Source organism: Sylvia atricapilla, chromosome Z (genome assembly GCF_009819655.1).
Source record: "Sylvia atricapilla isolate bSylAtr1 chromosome Z, bSylAtr1.pri, whole genome shotgun sequence".
Taxonomy (NCBI): domain Eukaryota; kingdom Metazoa; phylum Chordata; class Aves; order Passeriformes; family Sylviidae; genus Sylvia; species Sylvia atricapilla.
In genome coordinates, this window is record NC_089174.1 from 44,169,024 (window position 1) to 44,194,802 (window position 25,779).

The window sequence follows — 25,779 nt, forward strand, 5'->3', positions numbered from 1 at the left end:
GATCCAATACACCCTGGCATCCATAAAAATACTTGGTAAAAATTGATACAGTGAGAACAGGTTAATCTTTTCTTAAACCACCCTTTATTAAAAAACATAAACATTTGTAAATATATAAAATTATAAAGTATCAAGTGCTTCTTGCTTCCCAGTACAGTGGAATTCAGAAATGGAAAGTGTTAATCTGTTTGGTGTTAGTTCCACGGCTGCAGAACTGCCCAGCTAGTTTTGCAAAAGATAGCTAATCTCATTCCTCTGACAGGTTTAAACAATCTTGTTTCACTTTGGCTTCAGACTTCTTTCCTGCTCCTGACAAACATCAGTGCTTATAAATGAGAGTATGGCTGGAGCCGGAGGAATGAGCAGGCTTGTTAGAAGGATGCAAACAGGTGTTTTACAAAGGGAGCGACTTCCAGTTGGTAATGGGGAAGAGAATTCAGGCACTGAGATAGCTACAGCTCCTTTGTACAGTGTTCTTCAGGGACAGTGTGTTCTTGGCATTGGGATCATCTTCTAGCTGGACTGGATAAAGCTAGTCACACGTTCAATTTGCATCACAGTCCCTTAATCAGCAAGTACTTAGATTCCCTTGAAATAGGTATAATATCGAAGCATCACAAAATCCCAACTATCTAATTGGGGTTTTTTACCATGTTAAGTGTTATAAAGTAAGAATTTGTCAGGCAGTACACCTATGCCTGAACTCCAAAGCAGGACTTCCACTGCTGTGGAAATACTGTAAAATGAAAAATCCACTGTAATTGTCAGTGTAACCGAACTCCAAATGGGATTTTTTGTGTCACTTCCCATCTCAGCTAACACTAATGAACAGATGTCAGTTCATTAGAGAATTGGAAGTGTTTATTGATGTTGTTTCTTACTTGGTCTCTTCCCCAAAGCCACTGTCACCTGCAGAAACTTATGACAAGTCTCTGCACTAAAGTGCCACCTTTCCAGTTCTTCTGCCAGCTTCCACTGTGCCAGGCACTATAGTGTCATTGCCCAAAGTATGATGCTCTACAAGAGAGTATCACATTAGTCTAATACTAAACCAGCAAGTTCATCTTCTTGTGGAAAACTTAAACCACTGAAATTGCGAAAGAGGTGAAGAAACAGAATCTCAAGTAAAACAAGCTATTCCTGAATGTCTCAGCATTTAGCAGGTAACCAGAGGGGTGAGAAATGCTGCTGTATTTAACTTCTGCTGCTTACTGATGTTTTCTTTTATAGGCACCACTATGGGCAAGGCTTTTCTTTTCTTGTAGAAGACAAAGTGACTCATTGTAACAGACCTGTATTATAGATCACATACTTACATATACCCACTGGAACAGAAGGATGCTCTAGTTTCTACTGTCCTTTAGTAAAAGGCACAGTTAGCTCCAACATGAGTGGAAAAGTTGTTATGCTGTACCACAGTCCTTAAATAGAAGTTTTCTACTGGGTTTGTTGTAGTCAGAGCTTCCATCTTTCTGAAACCTTCACCCTTGATCCAAGTACATAAAAATTTAAAATGGCTGAAATATGATGCTACCCTCTACTGTGACATTTCTTTAGCTTGAATCAAGTCAGCTAAAAGTTTAGTTGCGTGCATAGTTGTTGATTGCCACTTTCACCTTTCTGGCAAGACAGCCTATCTTAACAGCCCAGATCCCCAAATAAACACAAAACTGAGAGATGCACAGCAAAGGTGCTATTTGCTCTAGTCCTTGCTTGTAGTGCAACATGACATGGATTTCCCAGTGTACCAGCTCAGGATTGGCCCATGCCCACTAGTCCGAGTCGTTGGCCCTTGGCATCCCCTTTTTGGCCTGTTTAGGATTCAGGAACATGTGCTGTCACTGCATCTTCTGCCTTGACCAAATCAGCACTGCTTGTCTCAGCATGGAGCCGCTTGTAGTCAGTGTGGAAGAAAATGACGTAGAAACAAGCCATAGCACTGCAGAGGCCAGCCAGCACCAGTACCGGAGCTGTGAGAGAGAGATACACTTTTTAGGCAGTGAATCCAAAACTCCCCGTGGGTGCAGAAATACAGAGGTCACCTCCCTGAAAAGGCACATTCTCTCTGACCCCCTCCCAAGAGATATCCCTGAGGACAGAGTGCCGACTACAGTGACACAGTACCAGTTTGGTAGCAGACAAGACTGGCATAGGAATAATATTTAGGTAAAACGTGGAAGGCTTCCACATTTATGAAGATTGTGTCTTGCATAACCCCCCAGGTTAGAGGTCTTACACCAGTGCACACATTGTACTTGTAGGAGTGTGTGTCTGTAAGCGTATCCATTTGTGTCTTGGGGGGCGGCAAAAAACATTACAAAAAAGACTGAATCCACAAGGGAACAGGTCCTCACAGGTAGTACTTTTTGTTATATCAAAACAAAGCGAAGTAGAAGAATTCACTATATATGAACTTTCATTAACTACAACTTTGTGTTTAAAGAATCTTTTCTGAAGGGAAATAAAAAGTATATCTAAAAGACTATGCAGCAAAGCCTGGAAGTAGTTCTAATTTCAACAATGTCCCAAATGAACATCTTCATCCCTTTCTCCACAGGTTTTCCTGTATGTATCAGACCACAAAAAGAATAGGAATGGGTACCTAATCCCAAGATCCAGCTCTGATCTGATTAAATAGTAAATCGCAGGCTTTCAGAGATGAGGCAGTCAAATTGCTTTTTGGGCGCAGTTATTATGAAGCCATGATCTCTAACAGCTCGTAGACCTTATTATGGGAAGTTTCTGCTCAGCCAAACAGGATATATTTAATAAGTAATGGTCAGCCTTTGCTTATGCTGTCCCCAGGTGTCATTATTACATAAACATGAACTAGTTGAGGGATCAAGACTAGGGTTTAGCCTGCGCTGAAACCATTTATGTGCTCCTGTTCATCTCAGTTGCTGTCTCTTCTGACCAGATAGGAAAGGAGGGGAAATCTGGAATAAGTCAGAAGACCCTACGAGTATGTTACAAATACAGGCAACTGTGTGTGCAGAAGAAAGGGATGTAGCTTTCAGTCAAAGCATTTGTAACCTTGGCCTCTGACATGAAAACCAGCCCTAGTTATGCTACATGGACAGTGTCTTCCCCTCTGAACAGCTGCTTTTTAGCCTTATGAAACTCAAGTCTTTGCAGGGTGACTGCAAGAGAAATTTTAACCCAGGGCCAGCAGTGGCATTCATGGTGCCTTAGAGTTCTTTCCATTTTAATGTTGCATGATCAGCTTAGCAGGAGCAGCAAGGAGTGCACCATCAGATTCAGAAAGGGGGTTAGACAATACGCTATACAATAGGAATCAGATTTACTGGGTTCCTCACACTGAGACCTAAAGAGTGGGGAGTACATGGGTGGCAACCGAGTGTCCAGCATCATTTCCCAAGAACATACTTACTTGTCCAATCCAGGGCTCCATCCTGGTCAAGGGCACAGGTGGAGAATGGATCCACAGAAACATGGACAGTGAGAGCTTGTAGAAGAATCATTAAAATCACACCCTCAATCTGGCTGTGGGGAGAAGCCAACATGCAGTTATGTTACCTGCCTGAGGTACCAGTGCTGCAGACAAGACCACCTTCCTCAGGTGGGAGAGAATGATGCCTCTTTCTGGATCACAGTCTTTCTAGCAGAGAAAGCTCCCACTGCATTCCTGTGGCCTAGGTGTTTGATTAACTGGTTCTGGCCCACAGGGTGTCCAGGTCAATTCCAGACACAGGGCCAGGATCACTATATACTCCCACTGAAGGCGAGGAGGTGTTGAACTACACCCGTCAAAAAGCTGAGGCACATTCACTGGGCAGAGACTTGGAAACACTTCTCACTGCAGAACTGAGGAGGCAAAGAGGTTGTGGCCATAAGCATCCTCCTCATTCATGGCTGGCTGGCAGCAGTCACTAAGTCCACAACCAGTGAGAGACAACAGCCTTCAAAGGCAGAGTCTGATGCCTCTAACTGAGGTTTCTTGCTGCTGCACCTCCACCTGACACAAAAACATGGCATGAGATCATGGGTGCCACTGCTTAGAGCTCCAGCAAGTCATTCCTGCTGAAGTCCAGTGCCAGCCCTAGGCAGGTAAATTGGTAACTGGAAAGACAGTCACTGTCCCTCAATGACGGATGAGCCCCATCTAGTGCTCAACAAAGCACTGGGAACTGACTTGTCCCTGTACGCTGTGGGAATGGGTGCCTCTCTCAGGCATGCAGCCCCCATCTGCTTCAAAGGCAGGTGATGCTGGGCATAGTGAAATCATGCTTCGCGCCAACCAAGGCAGGCCTTTATCTTCCTTCTTGCTTTTCTTGCACTGCTTCCATATAGTCCTTCCTGTTTTAAAACATTTAGCTCTTCAAGTCTGTGGCTCAGCCAGCCAGCTCCCCTGGCCAGGGGCATGTGCACAGACACCAGAAAGACATTCAGCAGGACGGCAAGCACTGATGTCTCTGCTCTTCTCTATCTGCACCCACACCCCTGTGTGTATGTGTTGGAACCCAAGCTCATTTGTAAGTTAGTTTTAATCTGCCATCTTACCTTGCAACAAAAATCAGGCCTGTAGATGTGCCCTCTCCTACGGGGTAGGAGCACTCCACAGCCAGCTCCATGGCAATGGGGTAGATGGCAAAACCAAAGAAACCAAAAAGCGAACTGGTGATGGCCAACATGACGGCCTGGTGTCTGAACCGAGAAGTCTGCAGGACAAAATAAAACAATACCAAAGTCTCAATGTCAGCACTGTCGTGCAGAAAGTCTCTGAACCTTTAACCTGAAGGAAGTCTCAGGGCATGACTCACCAGTATAGTCCCTATCTTTTCCTGAAATAAATTTTTTACTTTCGACTCTCTAAAGTCAACAAAAGGCTACAAAATGGAGAGCTATCTGTTGAATTCAAGTAAGGAGAGGATCAGCAGAATTATCTGAAAAGCACTGCTGTGGTTGTATTATAGTGACTTGACTGGTCAGTAACTTACTGTATGTTCAACATCTCTCTAGGACCAAGTGAAACCCTTTGTCCCACACCTTTGTCCAAAAGCAAAGTAGCATTTTGGAAATGTTTGCATTAGGTTACTTGTGAGAATTTTGGTTTGCTACAGCTCAATGATAAGGAAAATCAATCAGACATGTGTTTGTAACACTGGGATTTTAACATCAAAAGACTCAAACAAAAAAAGCAAACAAAAAACCACCAGAAATATTTACAAAACCTAGAGATTAACTTAGTGCCCAGAATAGCCTTGTCCCTAAATGGAGGAAAGAGCATGACCTTGTCCAGCCAATGCTACTAAAGGCAAAGTACTTTGTAGCCATGCTGCTTGGTACCTTTCCTTGACCATGTAATAAATTCCCACAGAGGAACACCAGTTGTCTGTCCTGGCATGGCAGCAAACTCTGCCTGGCCCAACTAAACTAGTTCAGTCAAGGAAAACTCTGTGTGTCTGGAATCAGGAATCAAAAAGATTTAAATGGGTGATTTTTGTTCTATTACTTTGAACTAACAGTTCATCTCTGTGTGATGAAGGTGAGGAGAGAAGTGCAGGAAGAAGAGGCTTATTTGTTGCTCCTAGCACAGGCTCTTACCTACTCAGTGCTTTATCTGAGTCCAGGCAAGCTGACTTGTATTCATATCATCCTCAAAACAAATGCCAGAACATGAGAGTGGGATGCAAGATGTGCTTCAGGCACCTTGTCCTACATTGTTGAAAGCACTGCAATTGTCTGTCTCTTCCAAATGGAGCTACCATCTCTGGGGTCTTGGTCCCAAGGAAGGTGTGATCACCCTTTAGTGAAAATTTGCATTTTTCATCACACAAGAGAAATGCACAGCACAAGACTGCTGGGAAAGCAGAAACCTGCACCATTCTGGATCCTCTGTGGTGCTGTGTGTTGTGATCAGATTCCTGCTGTGTGATGGCTCCACTGGCAGTAGCTGTGCTTGAGAGCAGTACTTGTACCCGGGCCTCATGGGTGCTAAGTCTCCAGGCTCCGCATTCCTCTCCCAGCTAAATTCAAGTGTTCTCCTCCTCTTCTGCCTCTCTTGTTCCCCTCAAAGAACTATTTCAGAACTAGAACATAATTAAGTCCTTTCCACTAATGTTACAACCCTGACACCCACCACTGTTAAAGGCAGGTATTGGAAAAACAGGACATTCTTGTTCATTTTTGAGATATAAATACTTAGCGGTTCTCTTTCTTGTTTGTTTGTTTGTTTGTTTTTTAAAGAATGGTCTCAGGAGCCAGTAAGCAAACATGGTGATCCAGTATAGGGAAGTAAAACTATGCCTATTTATCTATATCACAAATCTGTCTGTCTCAGGCTCCACAGTGACTGTCAAATCCTCAGTAAAGGGTTTTTCCTTAAAACATTCCTAGCCCAAAGAGATAATCCCAAAGCATAAAACATGGCTTAATAAACACTATGACATCAAACAACCTTGGTTTAAGTTGATGATTTATCAGACGGCAACAGAAATAAGCCCATGAGAAAGGCACAACGTAAGGGAGAACTCACCACTGCAAACATGATGCTGGCAAGTGCACTCAGACAGAAACTAATCTTGGTGGACTCTGTGAACTTCCTTGTCCGGTCGACATACATGCCTAGCAGAAAAGCACCCAACAAACCACAGACTGTGAACAGTGCACCATTCAGGCCAGCAAAATCCTGGAGGGCAGAAGAATAAGTAATGAGAAATTAGAGCAATTACAAAAGAGGTTCAAATGTCACTGACCCATCTGCCAGCTACCAGTGGTTCACTTACTGAGGTAAGAAAAGTTTCCTTGCCCATTGCAGCCTTCACAGGGCTCTGAATAGCAAATGACCAAGCCCAGGTGCTTCTACAAGTGTGTGGGGACAGCAGGGTGACAGCACTCTCAAAGGATGACAAGTCTCTGTACACCTGTCAAGGGAGGCTGGATGCAGAGCAATAACAGTTCTCTGGCATTAAATATTCCAGCCTGGAGTCACTGGGCTCTTCCAGGGGCAGTCAGGTGCTTTGTCCACACTGGTGGCAACAGGCCAACTACCTTGGGACCTGCTGATGTTTAAAATTACCCTCCTGGTCCTTTTCCTACCAGGGACCTGCACTGGCACACCCAAAGCATCTTAGAGGAGACACTGGCTGTGTCAAAGTCTAGTTAGAGAGGCAGTGAGCAGTGGTAAGTATAGGGTGCATGCTCTGTTGCTTGCAGTGATTGCCCTTTGCTTGTAGCGCTTCTTCAGCTCCATAAGAATTCAAATGAAGACAGCAATCCTGAAAGCAGAGAAGCTTTTAAGAAATTAAGAAAAACATTTTTGGGATCCTCAGGGGCACTGGAAGGACAGTGCATATGGAATAGCTTCCCTAGGCTAAAGGGCCAGGACAAGCCAGTCACTGAGAGACAAAATCATGATGCACAGAAAGCAAGGTTGCAAGGTTTAAGAGGTTTCCAGTTAAAAGCCAATGGAGTGTGCAAAATGTGACCTGGCTATGGAGCCCTGAGCCAGATATCAGATCTGGGAGCTGAAGAGGGGGGTAGACAGAGACCAGACATGTAAACAGGTGCACATAACAGGTGGAGAGGTGTTTTAAGAGGACCTCCATGGCAATACAAGCATCAGGACTGAAGTGCAGCCGGCTGAGAGGAAACACCTGAACTGGGAGGTGGGGGAGGGGACATCTAATAAGCAGGAGGGAGAAAGCAGCAGGAACCAGCTATGCACATACTGTGCTGAACTGTAAAAGCAGCACCTGCTGGTGTCGTGAGAAGGACGAAAAAACAGCTGTCACAGTAACCACCGACCTCTTATGCTGCCCTGCCTTCATGTAAATCTGTCCAAAGAGGTAAAGGTGCTTGCATCAGCTGGTCTTCAGCTTCACTCTAGGGCTGCCTGGGCCCAATTCTGCTCTGGAGTAGGTGGCAGAAGGCTGCATAGACAGCAGTGCTCTGATGTGGCTTAGAAAAATCACAATATTCTTTTTACCTAAAAATTTTTTTGTTTGCAAGTGGGAGCCTGGCCATAGGCAGTAATGAAAATACAGGTCATCTATTATACTAAGAGTTTGACTGTGTTCTGGATTAATCTGCTGCTAAGTTTATATTAGATAACATGAGCAAATAGGATATGAGACTGCAGTGTATTCAATTGTCTTCATTTTGCTCTGAGTCCTTTATGAGGGAAAATGAATTTGATTGTATCATAGAAAATGTGGACAATGGGGAAAAAAGAAAGAAGACTCACATTTGAATACCCCTTTTCACAAAGGATCTGTTCTAGCAGAGCTGAAAAGCAGGTGAACATCCCAATTCCTCCTCCAAAACACAGTGCTAGGATGATGTATGGCTTGTTTCTCAGGAGCTAAAAAAAGAAGTTAATGTAAATAAGTGGATGAGTAAAAGGGCCTGGCTGTGACTGCAGACTTGAGGGTCAGCAGCTCTGATTCCTTAGTTCAAAATGGTGACAAAATAACCCCATGATGACTGACAGAAGTATGGCTTTGTCCTGTCAGTTCAGCCAGAGGACAAGTTACAGTGGGGACCATGTAGGGAGGAAGGAACTCTTCCGTGCTCAAGTTCTCCCTTTGCTTTGCCATGTGCTATCCTACGTGTTACCACATCCATTCAGAAGACTCAGGTTATTCAGAAGACTCCTCTTGGATAGGACCAACTCTGCCTGTTTGAGGTTTCTGAATGGCTGCCAGCCCACAGTTGAATGGTCAGAAAGCATCTCTTGTAACTTTGCTGTGAGCAGCTTCTACTTGCTAAGGAAGGAAGGGATCCTGATCTCCTTCAAGGGGCTTTCTATGGCAGGTTTGGGAGAGTGGCATTCAGAGTCTGCTTTGTAAGCAGATTGTTCAGCATTTCCCCTTCTTTGAGGGCTGCAACCCTCACTCCAGCATGGCAGCCCCTATGCTGTAACACTTACCATTTTGAGCCCTGTGAAGAATGGCTGTGAGTTGGAGTTAGTGGCACTGGCTGATGGAGGCGTTGGCGGGACCTTCTCGTGAATCCCCAGAGTTGCTAGAGCACAGGCTGTAATTGCTGGTACAGCATAAATACCCAGCTACACAACAGAAGGACAAGACAAGTTACCAGTCTTTCCAGCTTCACTACCTCCAAATAAATAAATCAGCCAGGCCCAAATCAGCCAAGCTCACTGATTAAAGCAGTTTTCATTTACCATCAATGGGATGTGCTTTCCTTCAGGAACTAGTGCAGGTGACAACAAGTTTGCTATAAGAATGCCCAAGGGATTGGCTGGAAGGAAATAGAAAAGAAACATTTTTTTCATGCAAGCAGTCAGAATCATTTTTCCACCCCTATTGTGCCACAGCTGCAGTGTGCAGCACTGTAATGAACAAGGACAAAACAAGGCATACATAGGGAGAACCAGGAGGGGAACAGAAGTTGACTCTATGGTCTTACTGTTGCCATATATGTTGTCTCAACCCCATGAAATCCATTCTATAAAACCATGTCCCTTCAACTTCTAACTCCTGTAAACTGTGTTTCAAATATGGACTATCATGTCCTCACCTTCACAAGGCTACCTCAGCAAATGCCAAGGGACAAAATTCAAATGGGTGAATCCATGTCATCCGTCCTGGTGTTACACAGCAGGAGTTACAGACGTGTTTTTCCTTCTGTATTCCCCTATGCCATTAGGTATGTATACATTATGTAGAGGATTCCCTTGCTCAAGCATGAACAGCCACAGTTCTCTTAGCCTCTGCTGCCATGCAAGATGCTCCTTTCCCTTAATTGTCTTAGTGGCTTCTCAACTGCACTTACACTAATATGTCCATGTCCTTCTAATATATATGAATCTACAACCAGACACAGCTTTTCAGAAGTGGACAGGTGACCTCCCTCAAGCTGCTGGCAATGCTCTTTATGAGGGTCACCAGGATGCCATTACTTTTCTGTGTCAAAAGGCCACAAACAGCGCTCTGAAGTGACGCTAGGTCATTCCTGAGACCTTTCAAGCATTTCCTTTGCAAAGGCCAGGCAGGTATACAAGTTGATCTCTGCTACCAACTACCAAAATTCCACAGCAGCAGAGAATCTTGCAGATTTTGTACAGAAGGACACAGTTGCATTATTATGGGTCTGGAACTGAGCAGTGTGTGAAGCAGCACTCCTGGGACTCAGGTTAGGAACACCCAAAATTGCAGGTGACAATGTTTTAAAGTAAAGGCAACACTCTGCAAATAGTCAAACAAGTAAAGCTACTTTTCTGTAAGTGTGCAGGGATGGGGTTAAGAAAGCCAAAGCCAGACTGGTGAGTCTGGTGAAGGGCAATGGGGAAAGTACACTTAAGTACTTTAGAAACAAAAGGAAAGTTAGGGAAATGTGGGCCTGTTGCTGGATGAGGCAGAATACTTAGTGAGAAAGGACACAGAAAACATCGATGTATTAAATGCCTTCTTCATATCTTCTGTGATTGGTAAGACTGACCTTTAACTCTGAGACCAAAGGTAAAGTTTGAAGCACTGAAGGTTTACCCTCAATGGAGAAAGACTAGGTTGGAGAACATTAAATTAGCCAGACATACACAAATCCATGGCACTGACAGGATGCATCAGCACTGAAGCAACAGACTGTTTCCATTGCAAGGCCATTTTTTGTTATCTCTAAAGGGCCATAGCAATTCCAAGAGGCTCCTGAGGACTGGAAGAAAGCAAATGTCACTCCCATCTTCAAGAAGAACAAGAAGAATCCAGGGAACTTCAGGACTTTCAGTCTTACTTTGCTCCTTGGGAAGGTCATGGAATGATCAATCCTTGCCATCATTTCCAGGCACATGAAGGATGACAACGTGAAAAGGAAAAATGCTTAACTAACCTGGTAGCTTTTATACAGGGAAATGACTGCTGGATGGATGAGGAAAGAGCAATTGACACTGTCCCCATAACAACCTTGCAGATAAGCTGATGAAGTAGTCTAGTCAAGTGAACAGTGAGATGAAATCCAGCTGAATAGCTGGGCCTAGAGGATTGTCATCACTGACATGAAGACAGCTGGAGGCCCATCATCAGTGATGCACCCCAGGGGTTCATACTGGGGCCATACAGTTTACCTGGATGGTAGGAAAGAGTGCACCCACGGCTAGTTTGCAGATGATGTGACACTGGGAGGAGTGATTTGCAGAAAAGACGGCCATGCTGCCACTCAGAGGCACTGCAACAGACTGGAGAAATAGGTAGAGAGGAACCTCGTGGAGTTTGACTGAAGGAAATATAATATGCTGCACTTGGGGAAGAATAATAACTCATCCACCAGTACCCCTTGAGACTCACCAACTGGAATGTGGCTCTGCAGAAATAGACCAGAGGAGGAGTGGTAGGGGGTCCAGGTGTACACTAACTTGACAATGAGCTAGCAACACAGCCTTCTGATAAAGGAAGCCACCACAATCCTGGGCTCAGCATTAGGCAGTCTTGTCAGTGGGAGCTTGTTTTTACCCTCTGCTCAGCACTGGCAAGTCCATATCTGGAGAATTGTGAGCAGTTCTAAGGTTCCCAGTGTGAGGGAGACTGGTCCAGAAAAGAGAAAAGATGATTAGAGGACTGGGGCTTCTGTCATGTGAGGAGACACTAAGAGAGCTGGGACTGATCAGCCTGGAGAAGCTGCTGGAAAGCAGCTTTGCAGAGAAGGACATGGGGTCCTGGTGGATTGCAAGCTGACCATAAGCCAGCAATGCATACTTGCAGAAAGGTGTCCAAGAGCATGCTGGGCTGCATTAGGAGGAGCAGGTGGAAGATCATGATCCTCCTCCTCTGCTAAGCCCTTGTAAGAAACATACAGAGTGCCAAGTCCAATGCTGGGCTTCTCCATGCAAGGTACCAAGTTAGCGGAGCAAGTCCAGCCCAGGGCCAAAGGCATGAGAAAAGGTCTGGAACATCTCTCCTACCTAAGGAGGCTGGGACAGGTGGGACTTGTTGGCCTGGAGAAAAGAACATTGATCAGCAATTATAAAGATGGAACCAGACTTTTCTCTATGGTATACAAAGCATAACTCTACCTGAATATAAACTTCTTTACTGTGATAGCTGTTCAGCACTGAAACAAGATGCTCAGATAAGCCTCCATTCATGGAGATAAAACCTGACTGAACAAAAACCTGGACAACCTGGTCTAGACAACCCTGGTTGAGCAGGAAGTAGGACAAGATGATCCCAAGAGGTGCCTTCCACCCCGTCTGTTCTACAATAATGCTGAGGCATCATTAATAATCCTATACCAGACAACTGTAGCATTTCTACTTTGTGCTTAGGAAAGTAGTAGCTTATGATCCTGGTGAAATATAACCTGCTTCTAAGTACATGGAAACAATTAAAGAGCAGTTTCCAAGGAGACAGATTACATCTTCTCTGTTGTGGTAAAATGCAACTGGGCATTATAGGGGACTGCCTGTAAAGCAGTTAGCCATTTCCATGAACTATCAACATACTCAAGCAGTTCCAGAAAGTGTAAATTACATGGTTTCAGTTGCCTTCTTTTTCTGAGAAGAGCTATTACATGGCCTAGATTATGAATAGAAAGGAGGTCACTGAGTGAATCCACTATACATTACAATCCAAGGCTCCTGGCGGACTAGCTTGCAGTACTCTGCACTGGGCCTGTGTGTTTTGTGGTCAGTGATCCTCACACACTTAAACTCTTCAGAGTGCAGAAAATGGCATATCAACAGACCTCAGTAAATGAAGACTCCTGTGGATGACGCAGAGGTCACTTCAGTGGACTCAGACAACTCTTTCTACTTCTGACACAGGATTTCTTGTGATCTTCACAGCGGATGAGTTCTTGGCTCTACACTGCTCCTCTCTGAGTAAGTTTCTACAAGTGATGGGCAGAACAAACATTCAAGAGCTGAGTCATTAATCATTATGACAGCTGAGTCATAGTAATTTCGGCTGCTCAGCAGGATCCTGGGTGCAAGGTTCATATTTGTCACAAAAGCCCAGGGAAGCCTACCCATAGGCATTAACAGCAGGAAGCTGTAGAGCCAGTTTCTGTATGCACCACTGACACTGACAGTACTGGAGTGCTGAGTGCTGCTCAGCATTAATTACACAGGAACTGGGCACTGATAAACTGGAGCAAGATGACACAAAAAGCTCATATCATCAACAGGTAGAATGGAGACAAGTAGGAAGAAGCAAAATGAAATTTGTCTGTAAAGTAGCTGGGTGGGAGCCATTCAGTCATTCAGGACAAAGAAGAGAAGAGCAGATTCTGTCCATAACTACCTGACAGACAGGTGCAACAAGACTGAATACATGGGGCATAAAGGGCATCGAGATGCTAACATTTGCCGTAAGCTAATTAACCACTGGATTAAATGACTGGGGCTGTGGTAGATGCTCCTTCCAGATAGTATTTAAATTTTCCTGAAATTAAATCTTGATATGGTACAGCAGACATTATGGAGGTAACCAGGCACTATTAATGGAAGCCTTCCGTAGAGCAACATGCAGGTGTTGCAGCAGACAACAGTCACAGCTCATTCAGCCTGCACTCTGACATCCCAACATGCCAGACACTGAACAGCTTTAGGTCTTGAGATTCCACTGTTCCTTGGTCTTTGGGTTTGTTCTGTATCATAGTTAGATTCATTTGGTTCTGTAAAAACTGAAGACGCTGTGTGAACAAAAAGTTCTTTATCTTCTCTGGCTGCTCTCTCACTTAAAAAGAGCACTTTGTAGGCTGCAGTCCCTCAGGGCAGTGAAGCACTGAGTGCCCAGTGGTCCTTGGTAGTGCTTGTATCATGCCATACTGGCAACAAAGCTCCTTCTCCACCACGAAGGTGAAGGTCTGTCTCAGCACCAGAAAACCAGGTGAGTCATCATATCCACCTTATTCTAGAAAAACCAGTGCAAAAAAATAATTTATTCATTCTGACACCATAGATCCATTCTTGCTAAAACAACAGTGCCCATGCTGTAGTCTAGCAGCAGAATTGGAAAAGGGGTAGCAGAGGGGTGCTCTTCTTTCCCATGCCTAACCGTTCTTGACAGCTTCAAGGCAATGGGGAGGGAAGGCAGCTGCTGACTGTTTTGAGTGAAGGAGAGATGGGGCTGTCACACACATGCAGGTCCTATGAGACTTCACAGCTGGAGCCAGTAAACCAGCCCAATTTCTGGAGCACCTCTCACGTCTTTGGAGAAAAGAGGAAGAGATTTCTTTGGCTGCTGGGTAAAATGTCATATGAAGGGAGGAAACAGGTCTATCAAGTGCAGTGTCCTGTCTCTATCTCTCCCAAAGGACCCAAGAGAGGAATGTGATTAGAGCAAGTTTATCTGGTGCCTCTCCTCCAGTTTCCCAGCTTCCAGGCACTTAGCAAGGCAGGTCTACTTTCTGCATGGATAGTCCTGCAATTATGCATCCCTAACATGTTTGTGCAGACAGACAAGAATATTTTATCTGTGTGTGCATACATACCAATTAGGAATATGTGCTCAGTCTTCATACTGGATGAACTGGTGGGCAAAATTGCCACAGCAGCCTCACTTTACCTCACCTCTGTTCAGTTACAGAATTTGGCACCTGTGACCATTGGCACTACAATGCAATTTAAGACACTTTCCTAAGAAACTGCAAAATTAAGGCCACTAAAGATTTAGTAACATTAAAGGCTGTCATCAACCTATGTGATGGTTGTAGGCAAAGATGACAAGCTTCTCTTCCTGGAAGAGAAGAAGATATGAGGAGTCTCAGTGGCTTATATTGAGGACCACACCTGGATGTGGCTTATACCTACTTCTTGTTTGCCTGTTTTGTTGCACATGACTACAAGACACTTGGGTGAAGCTGTATTTGCAAGGGCAAATGGATGCAGTACAAAGGACTTCCTCTACCTGCTGCCTCTGAAAGGCAAACAAATTGCTAACAAGTTCTGTAAGAGAGCAATGTTACTTTGCTGTTATCACTTACACATTGATGCAATCATATTTGCTGTTGCTCTCTGGTGATCTGGGAACCATAGTGCTGCCAGCTTTGTTGGTGAAAAGATGATAAGAGGCTGTGCTAATGCACAGAAGCATTGTCCAATAAACAGGTACCAGTAATTCTGGGAACCCAAGCTCAGGAACTTTATTATGCTGAATATCCGGGTGATGCTACCAACCATGTTCAGCCACGCACTCAGGAGCACCTGCAGTGAGCAGAACAAACAGGGTTTGTGTGCTGAAGACTGAAGGGCAGAATAGATAGAATAATACAATAGATTAGCACGAGCAAGGTCTCAAATGCACTACAGGAGACACTGGGTGTTAATAATGACTGCCTGCAGATCATCCCCACCCCTCTGGGCCACTGCAAGATGCTCCTGATCCTACCCGCCTCCTTAGGGAGTGTCTTGGGGTGACAGGGAGCAAGGTGGCTGTCTTGGCCCCATATAAGAGCCACTTTGATGACAAATCTGAACTTCACTATTTACATCCTGTCATCAAGTTTATGCCATCACCAATATTTTGCTGAAAATCCAAAGATCATGGCAATGAATCATCCAGCCTATGGATCCTGCAAATGTTCTTCTATTCTGTTAGCATTCTAGTGTTTCAGTGCTGCATTCCACAACACAATTCTGGGATCATGTAGAGATCACAAGCTGGCTTAGCAGACACCAAGCTCTGACCTGATGGGGGTTCTCTTGCTTGCACTCTCTTCTGCTATTCCTCAAACTGACCCTGCCAACAAAATTGTGACACTAACACTTCCACAGCAAATCTGGCCCAACTACAGAAAGCTCTTCACAGAGTCAGTTCACAGTATCCATCTCTGTCAGTTGGCTAAGGCAATGAAAACTAAAGCTGGAAAAGACAAGCAGTGATACAACTTTATTCTGATTTTTCCTACTGCTCTCACCACCATTGTCATAGAGGTGATGTTACTGAACTAGCATAGAGCTTTCAGTGGGCTAATTCTCTGCAGCATTTGGCAAGACTCCTGTTCAAAGCATGTACGTTACTGCTTTGTGCATCTACTGCTACCTCTAGGTGAAACTTCCTCAGAGAAACAGAATACTTCAACTCACAGCACATCGGAGCCCCACACTGTCAAGGACCCATGTTGCCACCAGACCAAATGGGATTGAGATGAGGAGGTACACCATTGAGAGCCAGTTGACCATCTCCAAGGAAATGTGGAAGTAAGCAGCTGTCTTATCCGCCACAGGAGCAAATGTCAGCCACAGCTGCAAAACAAACACAAAAATGGGTAAACATGAACACCTCTAAAAGAATAGTAATTCAGCATCCCCTCAAACTGAGCTGTGAGGAGGCTTGCTGTCTTAGTCTCTCTTTGAAATTGTGATGATAAGGCTGGTAATAAAATTTTTAATGCCCAGTGTCTGCAGTTATTTGGCCCAGAGCACCCCATACATTTCACTGCCTCATCCCCAGTCTGGCTAGTCCTGATGCTGGAGGCTGGCAAAGGCAGAAGTCAGTACCTTTTTCTGTCTCCATGATGAACAGGTTGGCCCTGATGCACTTACTTACTTGAAGGAAACCACATGGACTCATTCTGTGTTAGCATAAAACCCCATCTGCCACCTCCTCTCTTCAGCTAAGAGCCCCTTTAACTTAGACTAGTATTTTCAGTTCCATTTGTAACACTTAGATGGGGTCTTGTAAGAATTTTACTATGTGTCAGTCAAGAGATACATTTTTCCCTGCCTTCCTAGACACACTCAACTGTTAAAAAATGACCTAGAGATGACAGTATTCAATGTATTAGAACACATAACAGGGAGGAACACATAGAAGAGGGGCTTCAACTATCGACATTTTTCTTCCAGTGCCATATCTGAACACAGCTCCCTAGACTTTGTTTTAGACATTGATTTCATGGTTCTTGTCTCCATCTGGTTTCTTATGGGAATTACAAGAACTGCTTGATCCTAAAATCAGATTCTGAGATCAGAGACACAAGAAAGAAAATCAGGTACTACAAGTTAGAGGACTTTTCTGTAGATTCTTTGTTAATATGCGATCTGGTGCTCTACAAAATGACTGGTCTAACCTGTCAAATGGCCTAACCATTCAATAATGTTGATTATAGAGCCACCTCACTGTTAGAAGACGATCTTACTGCTATTGAATACTCAAGGTTATAAAAGTTGCAGAAATGTGAACAAAAACTTCAGTTCTAGCTTTCTACAAAAGAACTCCAGCCACAGTCACTTTCCAGGTACTCTCCTCTGTCATCACAAGCTTCCTCTTCACAGCCTGCAACCTGCAGACAGCATCAGATGTAGTGTTCATGTGCAACTGAAAAAGGCTTGGGTAACCTCAGAGGAAGGTGTGCTCCTACAAACTCCTTCTTGGTATTTCCAGTGTGTTCCTGGTGGTATTTTCTTACTGGATAGGGATCATAAAATCTACAACATTAGATAGGAGCAGAAAGGGAGATGGACTTTTCTCCTCCCTAGAGTCACCGTGTGACAACAGCCACAAACATATCATTCCTTAGCTAGGCTTTTTGCCCAGCAGGGATGCAATGAGTAAATGGCAGTAACAGAGAAGTTTGGAATATATTCTCAGAAACCTTGCAAGGACTCCTAGCATCAGCCCTTTCTTCTCTGAAAGCAGCTGCCATGCTGTATCTCCTGTATACAGTTCAAAGTTCACATTAGCATCTTGGGCTCAAACACACCTATGTGACATCATTCAGAGGTCTGGTAGGGGTGGATTTGGTGTTTACTCAGCTTCCACAGCCAAGTGAATGAAGACGCTAGATGTTGAATGAAACTGTACTCTTAGACAACAAGGAGGCTAATCCAGGTCACTTTCCAGATTTCCGTCAGACTGGGATGGGAGTTAAAATGTTTAATGCTAATGTAACTGTTTAGATGTTACAAGCATTACTAAGGCATGAGCATTATTTTGCTTATGGGATGCTAAACTGCTGCTAAACAAATCCCAGCTGTGTATTTCCAGCAATAGCACTTCTGGGTTCCTCAACACTTTCCACGTGGGGGTGGTGATGAAACAGTTTACCAGGAAACAGTGTAATTAAAGAGATGATACATTTTGTAAGCCAGCTTCAGGTACATTTTCACCCCTTCTGCTCCCCTACACAACATGCTCAATCATGCATTATTACGTCGTTAGGAAAGTGATGCCACATGACAGAGCACGGCATTTTCTGTTCAGTGACTGCATGCATCTAGGTGATCTGGGATCAAGCACTGGCACAATTCCATTAGATCCAGTAAAACCATTTCTTGCAGAAAACGAAGCATACTGGCTGCCCCATAATCCTATCCTAAACAAGAGCTCCAGTCCTAGCATATTTGTTTGACAGCATGGAGGGTGGAAACTTGCAGCTTGTCCAAGACTGAACTCATCCCTCAAAATACAAAGTAGGTTCATTTATGGATCTGGAGAGAAAAAGTATGTTTCATTGTTTACCTTGTATTGCTCTAACAGAGAAATTCAGAACTGGGAAATGGAGCTCAGGATGCAACTGAAGTCAGAGAGGCCACCAAATGCCCCTGCAACAGAGGCAGCATTGTGGAGTTTTTCCTACACAGGGAAATACACAGTCAGTATGCCACCTTCTGCTTTTGCTTTTCCCAGTTTTGGTAACTTCACACACAGTAGTTAATAAGCTCATCTGCCAGAAGCTAGAGCCCTTATCCAACATGTTTTTCTGAAACTTTGCATTGCCAAGGCTGGTACTTACACAGGGGCGGCCCTGAGGTAATCCCCCTCAGAAAGAACAAGTAAAGAAGATGCAGCTCTCCCTTGGTGAGGTCAAAGTCCTATAAATCCTCCTAGGATGCAGAATAGAGACAAAGAGAGGTTCTGCCCTCTGCCACTTCCCAAGGGCCACTGTCTTCACTCATCTTTGGCACGCCAAAAACACAGAATCACAGAATCATAGAATATTCTGAGTTGGAAGGGCCCCACAAGGATCATCAAGTCCAAGACTTAATTGCAGGGCCTGTATCAAAGCTATAGATCACAGTGACAGACATAAAGGGAGAGAGAATGTGTAGGGTTATAGGATGTCAGACCGCAAAAGCTTGTTGCTTCTGAGACAGATAAAGGAAGGAGAAACAGAGAGATACCTCTGTCCTTGCAGGATTATTCAGTCCTGTCTTGCTTTGGGAAGACAGGTATCTGCCAGGGAAAGCTGGAGCTTCCCTTGGAATGGAGAATATAAACCACCACTACCACTCCCTTTTTTTCCAATTATAAATTTGCAGTTAAAAACTTTTAGGCAAAAGATTTTGGAAATAGAAATAGCAATTCTTTACTAGTATGTATAACAAAGCAAACAAAAAACCCCAATGACAGCATTGATAACAAAAACAGTGCCAAGAACTTTGAGGACTTTGCTTCACAAAAACCCAGGGCAGTTTGGTCTCGGTGCCTTTGTAGGATCCTCAGAGCACCAAGCTGGAAACAGTGGAAAAGTCCTGGGTTAGTAGCTGGGATGGCAGGATGTCCTGGCAGGGCAGGGGATGCAGGGTCACGCTGTAGTTAGAGCAGCAGTGCCAACGAAACCGAGGAAAGCGCGACAGGAGGGCAGGGCTGGCCCAGCTCTCGCAGGGTGGCAGAGGAACTCAGAATTCCAGGGTGAGCAGATGATGGTAGATTTTCCAGGACTGGACTCCTCCAGAGAGAGTGAACTCTTCTAGCAGCGAGCAATTCAGCCATTCTCTCTCCCCGAACACCGAAATGCCAAGCTGCCTCAAGCTCTGTCCTTTATCTGCCCCAAAACTCAAATTATCTCCCCCTCCGAGCTTCAATCACTGCTTTGTTTTGTTAAACAGTCTTAAGTAGGACACTTAGTCTCCTTGGTAATTTATGGGGAAAAAATTCTTCCGAGTAAAAAAGAGCAAACCTAACCCCCAACAAGTCCTTACAATTTTCAGTCCCTGCACAAGCTTCATTTCGTGGAAATACACCCTTGTGGTCTGGGCAAGCTGCATGCTGCCCCATTGCCTGAGAGGCCACACAAAACCAGAGCCTGAGTGTGACCTGCAGAAGGCATCAAGACAAGTCCTTGTTACACACTGCACCGCTCCATCCATGCTCACACGCGCTTCTCCAAAGGCAGCTCAATAGATGCCACAATGTCAATTCCTAACTGCAATGCAATTTTCACTCACCTACTACACCTCATGTCCCTTCAAACCCTGCCAGTGCTACAATTAACAGAAATCTTTCAGCAAACTTTGACCAAATTCTCAACTTGGCACAAGTTGGAGTGGATGACGATGGAAGTCAGCAGCAGTTCACTTTCTGGGCCACTGCATGTTAATCAAGACATTTACATGGAAGCCCATGCAGAGACACTAAATCACAGGGACTCTTGCCTTTGCAAGCCAAAAAAAGTTACAATGAGTTTGTGACTCAGTTCCCTGACACTTGCCAAAACTCACTTCCCCAGCATTCTCTCACAGATTTTGCATTAGTCATTTTCAAATTACAGCTTCTCCTGTAGTATAACCCAATATCATTGGTTATTTCACTAATGTTTCAGATCATAGTATTTGCTCCTTTAGCACTTGGTATGGACTTTTCCCTTCTTTCAGATATGCATCTAGCAGGATTTTGGAATAGCCAGTGTAATAATAGACACTGTTTCTTCTCCAAAGGCAAGAACTTTAGCTCCTACACTCCTCTTTTGAGCTCAAGCCTTAGAAACATGTTCCTCTCACTGTGATTTCTAGGTTTAAAGATAGCATGCTAGTCTGGTCTGGAAGGCATACCTCAGCACACACTCTTCACTATAAAAACTTGTGCTCAGCAGCTGAAGAAGAGGACAGAAGGGCCCCTGATGATCCATAAGCCTGTTCTGGCTTGCACTGGAGTACTGTTATAACTCCCACTGCACACAGCTGGCTGACTGGGGAGCCATGCCCCAACACTAGAAAAAAAGGATAGAAGTGCTTTCCAACCAGGGTCTACTCATATACTCAGTTACAGGAGGGCCCCTTCACACCTACTTTAACGATGAAGCTTGCACCAGGGCCAGGGCAACTGACACTCAACCTACCTGACTAATACTGATGTTGGGAATAGTACTGGCTCTGCTTTCAGCTCTCTTGCCCTCTGCTTTAATCTTCTTCTAGCTGACATTTTAATTGTCCTGCACCTCCCAGAGACTGCTTGGTCCCTTCTCCATTAACTGAGAATTAATCTCATCCTGATTCCACCTATAAGTTTTTCTGTTGGCCTTTCTGATATCCTTGTAAACCCTTAGCTGATTCTCAGACATGTATCCCACCCTTTCCCACTCAGAATCAGTGCAATTCCTTTTGTTTTCCTTCTGTGCTCATTCCCCTTATAACTCCATCTTCTCCTGGTTCAGTTCTTCCACTCTATTGCCTTCACTGTTTCCACTCCACACAGACTCTCCAGGACCTTTCTCACCTGGAGGAACTTTTTCCCCCCCTCGTTCCAAGGGAGCCCAGTGTTTGTCCTCTCTCCCATTTCTGCAGGAGGCTATTGGTGGGCTATGAGACACCAGTTCTCTGTCTGCAATGGTAGCAAGGTGGTGGCTGAAGGCAGGATTCCATATAGGCCCTACACTTTGGTAAGCAACAGGTGTGAGCTGTAGAAGGCAGCATACGTGACGGATGTGAGTTTTTTTGAGCTCAGAGTGCAGCAATGATATATTGATGCACCACATGCATAACCAGGTACACAGCCCTGCCAGAAGCAGTACCAAACATGTTCTTCACAAAAGGCAAGCTGGTAATCAATGCCTACTTTCCTCATGAACAACTCAAGATTCTAAAAGTGGAAAGCAAAATATTTGGAGAAAAGCAAACATATGCAATCAGGAATCAGCCCACTTTGCCATATCAGTGGTGGAATCAGATACCAAAAGTTGCTATAAGGAGTGCTTTTCATTGTCTGGCATACTGTATAGCTGACCAGACTGTAGAAATGCCCCTGCAGTACCTTTTTTGTATAGTTTTAAAAGGAGGAGCCAAGGGAGCTGTCTTGCATGAAACGGGAACTTCTGCATCATAACAGGCGCCAGCACAGCTCACCAGTCCCCACACAGGCTTTGCCTACAGCAATTCTGACAATTCCAGCATGCTCTCCTTCATGCACCTCAACACTGCTTACTAGGTGATTTAAGATGTCTTCCTGTGACACGGATGCTGCCTCTTTCTCCTCTGAGGCTGGATGATGAAGCCCTTACACCAGAGTCCTCATCTTCAAGATCAGAAGGACCACACAGTTTGGAAGCAAACACCCCTCTGCTCATCTGAAGGCACCCATGATGAAGACCTAGGAGTCTAGAACATTAGGACAGAGGCCTAATCTTCAGAAAAGGCCAGATCCTTGCCAAGATGTCTCTTAGTCTCTATAGCTCTCAGGAGAAGTAGCAGGAAAAAAGAGCAGCATCTGTTTGCGCACGCGTATCTGCAGGGGCACTACCGGAGCAGACAGGTGTGGATGAGAAGCGTGTGCACCCTGCCCTGAAGCATGCCAGGCTCCACTTGTGAAGCTCTCCTTCCTCTCCCAAGTACACTCAGTGGTGGTGTAAGCCCTCCAGTTGGTGAGTCAGGAGCCACTTGGTCAAGTGTGAGCTAACTCCAATCCTCTGCTCCCCTGCTCCTCCCCCAGCTTGTTCATGCTGCTGAACACAGAAGTGGGCAGTAAACACTCTTGGTTTTATTCTTCTGTGTTTTTCTGTGTCCCCAGTGCTAAAGCAAGAGAAAGTCCCTTCTGTTAAACACAAAGTTCTCACCTGTTCAGTTTCACAGGAAGGTAGAAAAAAGGAAGGAGCTATGTGCTACAGCAGCTGCAAGCACACGATGAATACTCTTAAACATTAAACCTTCAGATGAAAAAATCACACTCAAAACCAAAGCATAAGTTTGGCAAAACAAATCTGAGGAGAAACCACGGGCAGAGTTATGTCACTCCTGCCATCAGCAGTGCTGCAAGAGACAGCTAGGGATAAATCATCCAAGCCTAGCTGTGGTTCAAACATCCTCTTTGCCCACAACTTCAGGCAGCAAATATATTATGCTGATGTCTGCTTACAGCCTTCTTAAGATAAGGCAGGAGTTTCCTACACTAGATTACCAGCTAAGAATTCCCAGAAAAGCCCTATTTAGAAAATGAGAACCAATTCCTGCTAAGGTAATACCCATTTTGTTCAGCAGGGAGAGACACAGGCTTTTTAAACTCAGGTCAGCAATAAAAACACAAGTAAGGGGCTATTTATTGTTGGTGTAAAAACCTCTATATCATATTAACTCCACTCTGCTCGAGTTAATGAAAGGATTTCATGTGATGACGTGGAGCAGGAGGATATAAGGAACAGTGCCCCTTTCACCACCACATGATCTGGTCTGGCTTTGCTCAATCACACCCTAAACCAGACTAAAAAATACTCCTTCACCAGCCTGCCCTTGCTGTATGACCAAATGTGCTGTCCTGCAGTTAACCTGCTTCTACACTGTCTTCTTGACACTGAAAGTCTCCCCCGTTTAGTACTGTCCTCTGACTGCTATTGTTAATAGCACCAAAGGCCACTAACAGAAGACAGCATGTATATGGACAAGAGTGAAGAATACAAGGCATCATTCTGGAAGCTTGGTCCAGCAAATGAGGTCTAATTCAGACAATTCAGAAGTCATGTGCATATATGCACATTCCTATATGCATTTGCAGATAGCCTGACACAGGTGTACATAGAACAAAGTGCTGCATGCAACATCTGCACAGGAACTGAGGACACAATTTGCAGAGTGATTTTTCATGCCACAGAACTGGTAAATTAATCTTTTCATCTGGAACTTTTAATAGCAACCAAACATTTTGATTTCATGGACTTTCAACCACTCCATCCATTTTAATGTGATTTTTATTATGAATGTTTAGGAAAACTTTAGCAACATGAAATGTTTGCTTACAGCTTTATATGTCAGCATAGTTGCCATTTCAGATCTTTGCAATGGCTTAGAAACAGCAATTCCATTCTAGGACATTTATTAAGACACTAAGTTTTGAAGTAGTAAAGTTCTGGCCTAATTTCATACCATGGAAAAATAATGATGTGAGAAGTCAGGAAGTTGTCAAGATACAATAGAGACACAGTAGGTCAATCTTCTAGGACTACAAAGTTTTCAACAACACACTGAGGACACAGTAATACTTGCAGATGTACTGAAAAGATCTGTTTAAGAAATTCTCTGGTTTCACTTTTAAGGTTTCAGCAAAGCCAAAGTATGACAAAACATCTGGGAAAAGGCTTGGTGGTTTCCTTCACCCATGCTTCACCCACCCAGAATGACCTTATTTCTTGCCACATAATGTTCTTCCGCTGTGCCAACTTAACTGCAAGCAAGCAGTGGGGCTTTTCAGTAGTACACTTTTTGACACTCTTAAAGGATATACTGATTTTTCATTGAGAAGGTGCATTTTTTTCCCCACATATAGCCAAATTCTCACTATGTTTTTCCATTTCTCTACCCCAGCACTCTTGCATCATGGAATATCTAATCTTTATTCAAAGCATTTAAATGTTTGCAGGTGGCAGTGCCTGATCCTGTCTGCCAGACAGCCTGCATTCACAACATGGTAATCCTCAAGAACATGAATAATTCTACATCAATCTGATGATTATCAACAATATCCTCAATGACTTTGATGAGCAAAGATCTGGGCTTCTTTTTCATATACTAAGCTTCGATAAGAGGAAACTTTATGGGTTTATCTCTGTAACTACTGAACTTAATTTAAATCTGTTCAACAGGTAGGCTATAATCTGGCATCCAATTTTTTCAAGTCTCTCAGAACAAGGCAGTAAGAGTAGGCAAAAAGAAGTTCATACAACCATCTGTTTAGTGCAGAATTACTCCTGTAGTGTTTTGTATATGCAACAGATCCTGGAAGGAAGCTTTCCTGACCAGATGAATCTGCTGTCACAGGCCAGCAATGCGGCAGAGGTAACTCCTGTTCCTCTCCCACGGCGTTTCAACACTGCTCTGCTATTCTTAGGCTAGAAACATGTGATCCTTACAGACGATGAATACTCTCTCTGTCTCCCCACGGCTTACTAACTGGACTCGGCAGCAACTTTTGCTGTGCTCCAGGACACATTTTGCTCCATCCCAGTCTGATTTCACGATGCGGTACTTCCTGCTGTGCTCTCGTAGATCACACACACACTCCCGCCCCATCCTGCCCTTCCTCCGTCACCACCCCTCGGTGCCCTGGATCCCATCGGTCAGAAAGGAAAGCGCGAAAGCCGAGGTCGTCACCAGAATGACAAAGTTCAAAAGTAAAACCCGCTTATTCCGTCCATAAGGCACGGCAGGCTGACGCTTCTCTGAACTGCGCACGTACAACCGAGTCCCGGTGCTCCAAGGATGAGGGGGTGGATCTGAGACAGGGCACTGGGGCAGAGCCCTGAGGATTGCCTGGCTGCTTCTAGGAAGAAACAGGACGTGGTTTTGGCTCGGGCGAGCCATGTCAGCCCGTCTTCCCTCTGCAGCAGCAGCAGCCAGAGCTGCTCTCGAGATCTGCTGCACAGCGAGGCGGCAGGGAGGGCTGTGTGCCCTCCTGCTCTGCGCCTCCGCCTGCTGCTCGGGCACCCGGGGCTGCCGGGGCCGCCCCCGTCCCCACCAGCCCGGAGGAGCGTCCCAGCCGCACGCCGCGGGGAGCGGCTGCCCGCAGCGGGAGAGGCGGCCGCACTCACCATGGCGTTGGAACAGTTCAGCAGGCACACGACGGCCAGCAGGAACCACCGCCGCCGGTACGTCTTGAAGCGGGCCGGCGGCTCCAGGCTGCGCTCCCCCAGCAGGCTGGCAGCCTCAGCACCCTCCAT

General features: G+C 44.8%; 1 protein-coding gene across 1 annotated transcript; it reads right to left on the reverse strand.

Annotated features, from left to right (window-relative positions):
• Positions 1-61: 61 nt before the first annotated feature.
• SLC49A3 (solute carrier family 49 member 3) lies at positions 62-25,779 on the reverse strand. The gene is made up of 10 exons (XM_066340079.1): positions 25,651-25,779; positions 16,004-16,162; positions 14,902-15,121; positions 9,146-9,222; positions 8,891-9,028; positions 8,207-8,323; positions 6,497-6,649; positions 4,522-4,679; positions 3,392-3,504; positions 62-1,970 (listed from the first exon to the last, which is right to left on the reverse strand). Exons 1-10 carry the CDS (start codon positions 25,777-25,779, stop codon positions 1,816-1,818), a joined length of 1,419 nt encoding a protein of 472 aa, XP_066196176.1. The 3' UTR covers positions 62-1,815.

Coding starts and splice junctions, on each gene's coding strand:
- SLC49A3 (XM_066340079.1), bottom strand. CDS start 25,779: ATGGAGGGTGCTGAGGCTGCCAGCCTGCTGGGGGAGCGCAGCCTGGAG. Junction 8,324..8,890: donor TCTTCACAGGGCTCAAAATG/GTAAGTGTTACA, acceptor TTCTTTTTTTAG/CTCCTGAGAAACAAGCCATA. Junction 1,971..3,391: donor TGGAGCCCTGGATTGGACAA/GTAAGTATGTTC, acceptor TCTCTCTCACAG/CTCCGGTACTGGTGCTGGCT.